This window comes from Daucus carota, chromosome 3 (assembly GCF_001625215.2).
Source record: "Daucus carota subsp. sativus chromosome 3, DH1 v3.0, whole genome shotgun sequence".
In the NCBI taxonomy this organism is placed as follows: Eukaryota; Viridiplantae; Streptophyta; class Magnoliopsida; order Apiales; family Apiaceae; genus Daucus; species Daucus carota.
The window spans coordinates 3,035,297-3,047,386 of NC_030383.2; the positions used below are offsets into that span (position 1 = coordinate 3,035,297).

At 35.8% G+C, this 12,090-nt stretch overlaps 2 protein-coding genes across 2 annotated transcripts; one reads left to right on the forward strand and one right to left on the reverse strand.

Moving 5' to 3' along the window:
* Nucleotides 1-767: 767 nt before the first annotated feature.
* On the forward strand, nucleotides 768-2,998 carry LOC108210457 (dof zinc finger protein DOF3.7). The gene is made up of 2 exons (XM_017381743.2): nucleotides 768-933; nucleotides 1,432-2,998. Exons 1-2 carry the CDS (start codon nucleotides 910-912, stop codon nucleotides 2,383-2,385), a joined length of 978 nt encoding a protein of 325 aa, XP_017237232.1. The 5' UTR covers nucleotides 768-909; the 3' UTR covers nucleotides 2,386-2,998.
* A 2,294-nt stretch (nucleotides 2,999-5,292) lies between these two features.
* Nucleotides 5,293-11,066, reverse strand: LOC108212068 (uncharacterized). Its single transcript, XM_017383799.2, has 5 exons — nucleotides 10,697-11,066; nucleotides 9,482-9,687; nucleotides 7,643-7,741; nucleotides 6,555-6,628; nucleotides 5,293-5,835 (listed from the first exon to the last, which is right to left on the reverse strand). The coding sequence occupies exons 1-5, from the start codon at nucleotides 11,013-11,015 to the stop codon at nucleotides 5,622-5,624; spliced, it is 912 nt and encodes a 303-aa protein (XP_017239288.2). The 5' UTR covers nucleotides 11,016-11,066; the 3' UTR covers nucleotides 5,293-5,621.
* Nucleotides 11,067-12,090: the final 1,024 nt, after the last annotated feature.

Genomic DNA, 12,090 nt, shown 5'->3' on the forward strand with positions numbered 1-12,090 from the left:
TCACTCACTAAACTAGTGCCACTTCTTATCATCTTCTTCAACTCACACAATAGTTTGCCCTATTCCTTTTTTATGTAAAGCTGATTGATTTATTTTAATTGACTATAATAATAAAAAATTAAATTAGATTTTAAGAACAAATTCACTCCAACACAATGTCAATCAAAACAAAGTGGGAATATTGTCACCTAATTTTGATAATGATTATGAATATTTATCTTACAATTTTTTAGTTAAGTTTATTGAACTAAACCAAATTTTATCGAAATAATATAATATCAGACATTTTCTGCCAAATATAACTAAATCGACTAAAATTTTCCGATCAACTTGAAATATTACTTAAATTTACTTTCAATATATAACTAGCCTTTAAACCGTGCGAAGCACGGACGATTATATAATTCGTAATTTATTATTTATAGTTTAAATTTTAACATCATTTTATTATAACACCTATGTTATCTTATTATAATATAGCAGGTATACACTTCCATCATCAACATCATCAGAAATAGCCCATGAGAAAATATATAAAAGAATAGATAGTTCTAATAAATACACCTCAACTTTGAAACCCTACACTATTGCAGTGCATGTTATACACAATTACGCACACAACATTCTCAAATCTTACACCCAAAATAATAACAATAATACTACAATATTAAACTAATAAATACCACTAGTCATTATCCACGTGTAGAAATCGACAAAAAAGCCCCTCTCCACACTCACATAAAAAAAGCCAACACATGGAACCACCCAACGCACCGTTTTTCCTGCTTTACGACCATCTCAAAAAAGTAGCTTTATTTCTCTCCTCTCCCACCTTTCAACACTCATAATCCATCCTTAATTCCCTAGCTACCTAGCTTTTCAGCTTCCTTTTCCCCCTCTTCTTCTTGTATGGATACTGCTCAGTGGCCACAGGTAACTAAAGCTAAACATGTTTTTATTCATTTTCTTACTTGAAATCATTATTCTTTTCTCTCGCTCCCCTTTTTGCTTCGGCCTTTGTGAAAACTATACATCTTTATCTTGCTCATCAACACTCTAAAGTAATCACCTCATGTTATTATCATGTTTTTATCTTCTTAGTGGTATGATTAAGAATTTAAGATGGTGTTTAGTTGCAGCTAATCCTTCAACTGCCCCCACTAATTTTTCAGTTTCGGTTTATAAAAAGTCTGAATTTTTCCTTTTTGTGAAAGTAATAATATTATGTATTAATACTTCTTAACTGTTCTTGTTATCGTAAATTTTTCATTTGTGAAGTTATGCTTAAATTGCTCCCATCTGTATGTGACAAAATTCCGTATGTGGCGGTCAGTTTTATGCGATCAGAAATGTCCGATTTTCTTGTAGTTCTTCGATTATTGTTAGTCATGGATTTTTTGTGTGCCTGTGCGATCTTTGATTTTCCCACAGGGGATTGGAGTGGTGCAACTCCCCATGGATGGTACCAATAATTCCGACGGAGCTAATTCGGATCACCAGACACTACAACAAACAAGGCCTTTTACGACGGAAAATAATATTCAAAACAAGGCGGTTTCGGCTCCAAGGCCACAGAAGCCGCCAGCCATAAACTGTCCGAGGTGCCATTCGGCTCACACAAAGTTTTGTTACTACAACAATTACAGCCTCTCTCAGCCAAGGTACTTCTGCAAGACTTGCAGAAGGTACTGGACTGAGGGTGGATCTCTCAGGAACGTCCCCGTTGGCGGCGGTTCGCGTAAAAACAAGAGATCATCATCGTCATCATCATCATTATCATCGTCACTATCCAAGAAGCTTCCGGATACGATCAATTCTTATCAAAACCCTAATTTAAAGATCTTTCATGAGAGTCAAGATCTTAACCTAGCTTATCCACCAAATCAGTTTGTTGAGTTTACTAATTCTCCTACTTCATACACTAATTTCTCGCAGTTTTTCAAGTCCGGGAACAATATTAGTGGTGGAAGAGGATTTAGCTCTTTCATGTCCGTGATTCCGGGTTCTGATTCTCATTCTTCAGGACTACTCTACTCATCACCGGTACCTGGATCAGGCCTGCCGTTTCAGGAATTCAGTAAAACGAGTGGACTCAATTTTTCGACAAATCAGCATCAGCTAGGGTTTGATAATTCCGAAAATCAAGGGGGATTTGGGAGTGCTTTGCAAGCAGTGCATCAAGAGAACAATAGTAGTAGTACTAATCATGCAAAGCTGCTTAATTTTCCTATCGAGGATCTGAAACAGCCCGCTGTTGTTACGAACACGGGGAGTACTAATGAATCGGAGCATAATGGAGGCACTCATCATCGCGAAAATGATCATCTTCAATCTTCTGGATTGATCTGGAATAATGGTGACTTAGGTGGTGGAGCTTCATGGTAATAATCATCAGATGTAAACTAATTGCAAAGTTGTTCCATATATATTCGTCAATGGTTCGTGCTTAATTGACGCCAAATTCTGACTATCTACTTGTTATCCGTCGTAAAAAGGCTTATTTGTTGAACTGTTGCAAGAATATCGATCCGCCTGTATAAAGGTACGCTTCGTTCCTAATTCATCGAAATTTATCCGATAGTTTAAGGTTGCGTATTTCGAGAGCTTTGGAGAGTTCTGTGGAATATACATAAACTCGAACTCGAAAAAATTAGTGTATAATGGAACGATTTTGCAAATTAGTATGCATACTTTGATGATATATATAAGTTGGCGAGTGATCTGGAGATTGATTGATTCTAAAGCTTACAAAGAGTACGTATATGAGGCTCTCTTTTCCTGTAATTTGATTTACTTTTGGCCTTGAATCTTTACAGCAGGTCTGCCTTTTTTTTTCCCTTCTCTTTCGCTAGCTACTAATTCAACTGTTAAATTTTAAAACATTTATTTCATTTTGTTTGTAATTATCCTGTGTATTTCGTTGTTGATCAGTGATGAGCAAATACTAATGTTGTTGTAATTTTGTGGAGCTTAATTATATTCGTATTTTTGTATTTAATGCAAGTTTTCTGCTTACTGTTTGCAACTTCTTCGGTGACCATGTCTCGAATACGTTTACGAGCGTGCATGAACGTACTCGATTATGCAGCTTGAAGAATGGTGAGCAGGGCAGGATCCAGCAAAGCCGGCTATTTTCGATCACCCGATTCTGGTTGAAATTAGTCGTATCCGATCGAATCTGGTCAAAAACAGAATTTATCTCATTTTAACTGTTTTCGATCGACCGGTGAAAAATAGCCGTTTTTCCTGTCATGGATGCGCACAGTAATAATTCTTACTTGGTGATCCAGTCACATAGTATAGTACTCCCTCCGTTGTTTGTATTGAGTTTGGGCCGTAATATAAAAAATTGAGTGAGACGTTCAAAAAAGAAAACTGTATGGCGGGACGGAGGCAGTACTAGTTAACAAAGAGGACATCATCTAAACTTAAAGCACGTGGGCGACCATTTTGTATGAGTTGTAAATCAACTAAGACTAAGCATTAATATACACAGTAATATTCTTTGTGGGCAGAAAATATTCCGGATATGAAAGAGGCTTCCATGCATTATCTCACTGCAAAAGTATATACTCAAATCAGCTTTATACAGTATTTTATATAATACCAGGCCACCACTCAAATTCAGACCAAGCTAGCTTAAATCTGTGTGTGCTGGAAATGGTGCATGCAATTTTCATTTTTTCCGTTATATGTGTGTATGGTAATTGCCTCTCCCCGGCACGATCCATCTGTTTAACGGTGCTAGTTCAGTGCCCAGGCGGAACGAGCAAGACGGCTCGAACCGTCAATTTGATCGGCAGAATATCTGAATGCTTAAAGTGGGGCATGCATGCATTCTTTTTTTTTTTTTCTTTTTCCAATCCAGTTAAGCAACAAACCACTGCAAATTATGAATAGAAACGAGGGTTCGAATTTGTAACACATGGAGATTTCAGTTTTTGCCAATCGTGCATTCTTTCTCATCTTCGCAGAAATAAATCTCTGGTCGCGATATACATACATGCGTTAATACGAATAGCGAAGTTTAATGTGCTTTGGAATTATATGTTCGTTATACATCGACTTTTAAGCAGATTCATTTTTTATTAATAAAACACTTTTACAGGAATGAATTGTATTAGGAAAGAATGTCTTTCTTCCATGAGAAGTTTTTCATATTACATATCAAAAACAAAACACAACAAAACCCACGGACCAAGAAAGATTTAGAAATTTGATTCACTCCAATCATTTCTGAACTATATAGGATAGGAGAATCAAATATAAAATAAATCTCGATTAATTCATAAAACTCCGATAAATCTTTTACTAATCCTGAATTGATAGGTTAATCTATTTATTCTGATTCGCGATTTTTGCGATCAGATGCCCTCGTGTTATAAACCTTAATAACATGTAATCCCGAGGAATGTCATTATAACATGTCACGCGGATATTGGTTACCAACTTACCATTAGCTGGCCCCTTGAACTTTTGAACTCACATGCTAAAACCAACTTGCACCCTCACGCTTATACAAATTTGAAAGGTATTGCCTTGAATCAAGATCAGAGGCCAAGAAACAGGTTTCATAATGCACATTCTGTTATGTATAATTGAATATCAGGTGTGCACATGAGGATGGACCAGGTAGACATCAGGACATGTATGTGCACGCGCAAGCATAAAGCACTGCAACCTGGCTTCTATTTCAATAGCAAATCACTTTAAAATTCCAAGCTAGATGTACAACTCACATGTCGAAGCTTCACTCCACAAAACCCTCGCGTTTCTAACATTATTTTTGCTTGTTTATGGAATTTAAACTTGTGACCTAGCCGATAGCAGGTAAGCACTTGACCATCGTCAAGAACAGTCATCAAGTGTGATTCTATCAAGTAATACTATAAGCCCCACACTATAACACTACCGTGTATACCTTGAACGATGATCGGTATAATTAAGCAATGTGATAAAAAAACTCCAGGTCCTTTTATGATTGTATGTCAAAGAAGGTAATATGGAACATGCTGCATGAAGCAGTTATTCATGGAAATGCAGAAACAAAGTTGGGTCATGGCCGTGGGTTATTGTGTCCGTCCCCGTCCCCGTCCCCGTCCCCTTCAGGTTGGTCGAGGTGCGAGTAAACTAGCCCTGTGCAAGGATTACCTCTTGAAGTTCAGATATATTATTATTATTATAAGAATAAGAAATGAACATAGGGATTGTTGGTGGAGTTAACATATAAATTAGTAATTCTAAATAACTAAAATCCTTTTATGACCAAACCAAAAAAACATAACCAAAATATAGTACTTTAAATTATACCTATGTTGTCTTATTATAATATAATATAGTATATTACAGATAAGGGAATGTACCAGTACACTCTTGAAGTTGCCCCAAGTAGGTAAAAGCAGCAATCTAGCTTAAAAAATGTCACTGAGGATACGAGGATATCGACTAACTTGAAGTGTAGAACACTAGAGATAACAAACAAAATTACAATGGGACATGAACAAAAACTATCATAAACCATGCATGTTTTAACTCAGTTGTCATAAATATCATATCTACAAAAACCGATACCATTCAATTCTTGAAGAGAACTGGAATATTGAGGGATGAAAGTGGCCTTGTCAGTATAAATCAACAGACTCGAGCACTCTGCGGGCCTGGATCTGAAGTGCTGTTAGTCTCTGCTCAGGATCAAGAGTTGACCCGAATTGACTAGCTGCCCATATCAATGATGCTGATTTTTCGCCAAGAAGTCTCTTTATGTCTTCATGTATGGATAAATCCCTTCCATTAACATGCCCGATAAGCAGCAACAAAAATTCACCACACTTCAGTCTGGGGAAAAAAATAAATTAACTTCTGGTTGACATAATGGATTGAGAAAAGCAGTGCTGCTTAATGTTGCCATAGGAACAAATTGTTTAGGGGGGGGGGGGGGGGGGGGGGGGGGGGGAGTATATATTTTACAAGCCAAAAATATTAATCCAGAATACAAGGGATGTCTAACAATGAAAAAGTACTAGTGCAGATAGAAGAGGTACCTCAAGATGATTGCTTAGAAAGACAAGACAGTACAAGTTTTACAAGAAAAACCAAGTTTCATGATACAAACAGAGAGATGAAATGAACCAAATCATCCAAAACACTAATATTTTCTATAATAAAAGCCCATCTTTAAGTCCTTAATCTAAACATGGTTTTATCTGACTAATATTTCCGCGCCAGCTTACAACTATTATTCAACTCCATACACAACATACACAAACAAATATGGTGAAATTTGCATATTCAAAACACGGGTCGAGGGATATGGTTCTCTTAATATGTCAAAAGAGAGACTCAAACATTTTTCTCAAAAGAAAGCTCAAATTCAAATTTCTATATATTTTCGATGTCAATAGAAGTAATTAATTTATGTAAGATCATAAACATATCTGGCCGCAATTATTATTTTATAAAAGTTAATTAAACCCATTTGACCAATGGTTAGATCAGTAACTGCAAGTCAATAGTGGAGAACTATATATGGAGAAGAACAGTTAGATGAGATATACCTTAAATTCTCGTCTACTTGCTGATCTCTTATAAGTAATGCAACCTCTTCAATGCCATTGCATTCGTCAAAATCCTACAAGATAATTAAACATATACAATGTCTGAAAAAAATTTAAAAGTACTATAGAGAAAATACGTACATAGAGGTTCAAAAATTATAGAAATATGTGAGGACAAAGGGTGAACACGATTCAAATACCCTGGATTCAGTTGTAAAGTCAGATTCTACTTGTTCTATTTTTGACAAAAAAGATTCTGAAATCGAGTATATGTTTTGGTTGATTAAAGTATTAACATAATTCTGCCATTTTCCATTGAATACAAAGTAGTCACGTTCTTTGAGTACTTCATACAAGTTTCATAAAAATTACCAACCAATAATTTATTGCACATTTTTCTTATACAAGTCAACAAAAAAGTTCATCTGAGACCCAAAGAATGCCTGAGCAGAAAAATACCCAAATCCCTATCTATAACAATGGTTCAAGCCCTGTCTATGGAAAAGCACGTAATTTCTTATGTTCTGAACCCTATTTTTTTAGTTTTAGGTCGGGGTCCAGGTAAGACTCATGGATGCCACTTGCCAGATTCAATGATCGTTGCTCAAGTTTTCCAGTATACCAACTGCGCAACTAGTCATCTTCGTGATAATATTGTAGGCGAAAATTGAGTCATTCTTATTAAGCCTACGCTGCGCTTAGAGCCATACAGCCATTAAGGAAACACAGTGAGACATAAAATTTCCTCTGATGAATTTAAATTATATTTAAAGCATGTTCGAAGTCTGCACATACTACTAAAAGGGACAATTAACAACAGAGCAGCAGGCTGCTAGTAATAATCACTGCACTACCATGCTAGGAAGCAAGGAGCTTCAACCAGGGGAGGGGCAAACCTTTGTTTCTACACTATTTCTCGAATATCGTAGGATGTCCTTTAATATCAAGCATATAATAAAGCTTACTCGTTTCCTACTATATATTATTTAGATCGTAAAACATATAATAGTTTACTGGTTATATGCAAGCAATACTACACATATTATTCACAATTTTAGGGTAAGATAAAGCGGTCTGAAGCACCATACCATTTGATTTGATGAAGAATCCAACATTAATGATACCAGAGCATCCAAGCATACTCCTCGCTCAAGAGCACCCCTTGTTGATAATATATTCATCAAAACCTGGAAAAAACAAAACCGTTTGCACTTAGCTAGACCAGCATATGTTGGCTATAAAATTTCAACAGCGAAGTCACATAAACAAGTTCTGAGGATTAACATAACGATAGCTATAACCAATCTAATGATCATCATTTTAGAAGAAAACCCATGAATAGCTATTTCAAATCACATTCGATCAGTAGCAGTAAAAGGACGTAGCAGATTTGATTCAATGCTATGAACACAAATGGTCCGCCTATTTTATTCACCTAAGATAGGAGGCCCAACAAAAGACAAGGACCAGCCCAATGAGACAACACAACAGCTATAATCAAGTGATGGATGCAAAATATTTTGGAAGGGGGTAAAATATTACTTTCATAATTAAGGAGGGAGTAGCTAAATGGGGAAAAGGGGAAGAAACATATCTTCTCGAAATTATTGTATTAGGGTTTTGTATTTTGGGAGATACCACATTTCAAATAGTGGCTAGTATCATTATCGTTCAATAGTAACAATCAGTAGTAATTCGTCTCAGTATTATTTTCGAAGTAAACAACAGTATTGTGTGTGGGTTTTATTGTGTGAGTTGTTGGTGTCATCTGGATTCGTAGCATTCTATCCCAAGCCGTAGCCCACAATCCTGCTCCTACAGATTTTATGGGAGATGTGATAAGAAAACATAGTCATACTGTCAACAGCAATGATGAAGATCCGTCTTAAATTTTAAAATGCCTTGTAAAATAAAGCATAAAAGCCTACCAGCTTCTTAAACAACATGATTTAGTGTATAGTCATTGAAGTCTAGTCAAGGTCAACTGGATGAGCAGTGTAAGGCTACAAATCTGCTGGATTAGATTTCTACTAATCTTGCTGTGGCAATTAATATTGCTAAATTCCTGAGTTTGTGTTTGGTTGGTTTTAAGGAATTAAGTGGGCATAGGATACAATGTGAAGGAAGTTGTGGTAAAGGAAATAATACTCCCTCCGTCCCAATCAATTCTATACAGTTTCCTTTTTGAGACGTCCCATCATTTCTATACATTCCAAATATAGTAACTTTTAATAATATAAAACACTATTACACCCACTTCTTTCTTCCACTATCTCCATTCTATAATAATATAAACACTATTATACCCACTATTTTCCTCCACTAACTCAAATCTATCATTAAATATAAATGGGTCCCACCACTTTACTCACTTTTCATCTCACTTTACTCACTTTTTACACTTTTTCTTGGTCTCCGTGTCCAAACCAAATGTATACAATCTACCGGGACGGACCGACGGAGGGAGTAGTGAAATACTAAAATGCAGAAGTAGATCCATGTAAGTTAAGTTGAGGGAAAGTGTGTAGGTTTGTGTATTGTATTATTTTAGGCGGAAAAAAGAATATTTTTTTGGGGGGTAAATATTGTGGAAATTTTGGGTTGAGCAAAAATGAAGGGAGTTTAAACTTGTGGCCCTGTGGCATTGAGTGAGGTGATAGAAGTAAAGCATAACGCTTAAGGAAAAATACAACTTGAACTTATTTAGACCCTAATTCCATTTTATTCCTAACAACCACACATAACCACGACTTTTAATACATGCATAAGTAAATATCTGCCCCTTCAAGGCCCATTTTACATCTAGAATAAATTAATGAGACAACATGCTTCCAGAAATCTATAGTCCTTGAGTGCCATACTAATCTGTGCAAAAAACAAGCCAATACTTGTCAAATAAAAGACAAAAGAACCAGAAGAAACATTACATGGATAGCTTTGTGTTCATGTGCCAGCACTGAGCTTTGTCTATGGAGCAAACAACATCCTTCTAAAACTCTAAGTGCAAGTGCAACTTCAGCATCTGATGAAGGACCAGCTATCTTCAACGGTTCGACATCAAATATATGATCTAGGTTGGCTACCTTCTGATCATCCCAATCTTTTAACGAGTGCTGAAAAAGGACCGGAACCACTAACACAGTGAAACACACAATTATAATCAAGTTCTATTTGTACTTCTACCTTGGAGATAACTTTTCCAAAAGTACGGACCTTTTATACTCGGTGATATTCCTATTTTACTGTAGCGTGTACCTCAAAAGAATCACTTTTCATGAATATATAAAAACTTCCCTAAATTTAATATTTTAGGTCATTACCATATTTATGATATTATGATAACAGAACGATATTATATCTCATTTTATTCAAAATTGAAAGATTAGACCCCCTTTGCAAAGAGAGGAAAGAGGCCATTCAAAGATAAACAGAAGAGGATACAGCAAAAAGTATACTAAGGTGAGATTTGTATTGATAGTTTAAAGACGTCAGAAGGAAGAACCTTGAAGTTTCAGTGGGTTGTGATCGCTAAAAGAATTCAGAGATGCCACTGTAACTGCTAAAAGATTTGAAGACGGGCGCTGAGAAGATTAAACGCCACCAGAAAATCTAAAAAAATTAAGCTAGTGATGCAAGTCCTTGTCTCAATGCATTATATATGTTACCCGACTCAGGTATGGTTGTGAATCCAAGGGCAGGACTCTTACTTTTAAAAAAGTTAGAAAACATATGGATCCGAAAATGGACTTGGGTGCTGGGTCTTGGCATGTATATTTAAGACTTGTGAAATAGATATAAACATATCAACCGTAAACTATATAAAACAGTGCTAGGTAACTTATTCATAGATATCTATTGATGCTAAACCTATGATATAACTTTTTTTGCAACACATTTATCGAACACCCCTATACATTACACATACTCGTCAAGTTAGAATGACTTGTCAAACGAATTATCAAAATGTCGCCTCATAGTACATTCGCAATTCATTTCAACTTCAATACTGAGTCCATTAGCACAATATTTTTGCGGCCTATCACACGAAACAATTCAATTCACTCGCAACACTAAACAAACACATAAAACATTAAGCAGCAGTAATAATATAAAAAGCGAGATAAATTAGGCGAAATAACTACCTTGTAATTCCGGAATGGACTGAGATTGCGAGAACAGCGCGATTGTCGAATCAGACGAAGCGACAGATCGGAGAAAGTTGAGGAGAGTGCGGAGAGCGCGGAGACGGAGGAACGAGAACTCGGCGCGGGCGTCTTTGAGGCCTGTTCTCAGAGCGAGTGTCACTTCGCGGTATAATCTGTCGTTGTCGAGTGATTTCACTAGTTCTTCGATCTCCGGAGATGTGGTTAGAGAGGAGGCGGAGACGTCGTAGGGGGTATTTCCGGCGCCGGCGCCGGCGCCGGTAAGAGCGTCGCTCCAGAAGGCCTTCTTGAGGTACATCTAGGTGTATCTATTTTCTGGGCTGGGCTTGGTTTGGGCGTAAATGTGAATTTTATGTTTCTGCAAGCTGGAATTTTTTTATTTTTATTTTGAAAGCAAGCTGGAATTTTATTTTAGTTTTGTACTAGTTGAGAATCCGCGCGTTGCGGCGGCATATAAAAATTACATTAATGATTGAAAATTAATATTTATAGAATAAAATCAATTTGCAGCGACTTATAAAAATTATATTAATGATTCAAAATTAATATTTATAAAATAAAATAAATTTTATATTATAAACATCTCGATAATACCAATATTAATTTTTAAAATTGCAAAATTGGACTATAATTCATATGTGAAAAAAATGATAATAAGTTTCTACATGTAATTAACGATTTAAAGCACAACGAATCTTAATTTTAATTATATTTTTCTTTTTGAAAAGTAATCATGTTCTTGACTAACATTGTCATTAACTTTTCCAAACACTGCTTCTTAGAAGCATACACCACCACCTGCATATAAAAAGCATACGACTCTAGTGATTGATGACATCAATAAAACAGACAGTAAGCTTGCAAACAACAACAAATACGTCCGACGACCAAAACACATATTATAAAAGAATCACCAACAAACATATATCATTGTAGTTAGGGGTGTGCATTCGGTTAACCGAAACCGAAATTTATTTCGGTTAACTGAAACTGAAATTCTATGAAACCGCGGTTAAAAAACCGGATAACCGAAAAATGAAAATTTGGTTACCGAAAACCGAACCGAAATATAAATTTCGATTAACCGAACCAAAATTATTTTGATTATTCGGTTCGGTATTCGGTTAACCGAACCGAATGCACATCTTTAACTGTGGTATTGAGAGACAGTGTATGTTGTGTTTAGATTATCCAAAACCCCACAACCTATAAGGGTATTTATAGGTGCCGAGAAACTTGTGCGCTACTATTTCCCATAATTAAATAATCTGAAATAGAATCAGATTAAAAAACTTGCAAGCTACTATATTCCATAAATAATCTGAAATAAAATCAGATTAATACTTTCAATTTATTATATTTCATAAATAATC

Bases quoted from the DNA above. Each gene is read 5' to 3' on its own strand.
- LOC108212068 (XM_017383799.2), bottom strand. From the start codon at position 11,015: ATGTACCTCAAGAAGGCCTTCTGGAGCGACGCTCTTACCGGCGCCGGC. The intron at 7,742-9,481 runs GTAATGTTTCTT...TGTTTTTTCCAG, and splicing joins ATGAACACAAAGCTATCCAT to GTTTTGATGAATATATTATC. The intron at 6,629-7,642 runs GTATGGTGCTTC...ATTATCTTGTAG, and splicing joins ATTCTTCATCAAATCAAATG to GATTTTGACGAATGCAATGG.
- LOC108210457 (XM_017381743.2), top strand. From the start codon at position 910: ATGGATACTGCTCAGTGGCCACAG. The intron at 934-1,431 runs GTAACTAAAGCT...ATTTTCCCACAG, and splicing joins ATACTGCTCAGTGGCCACAG to GGGATTGGAGTGGTGCAACT.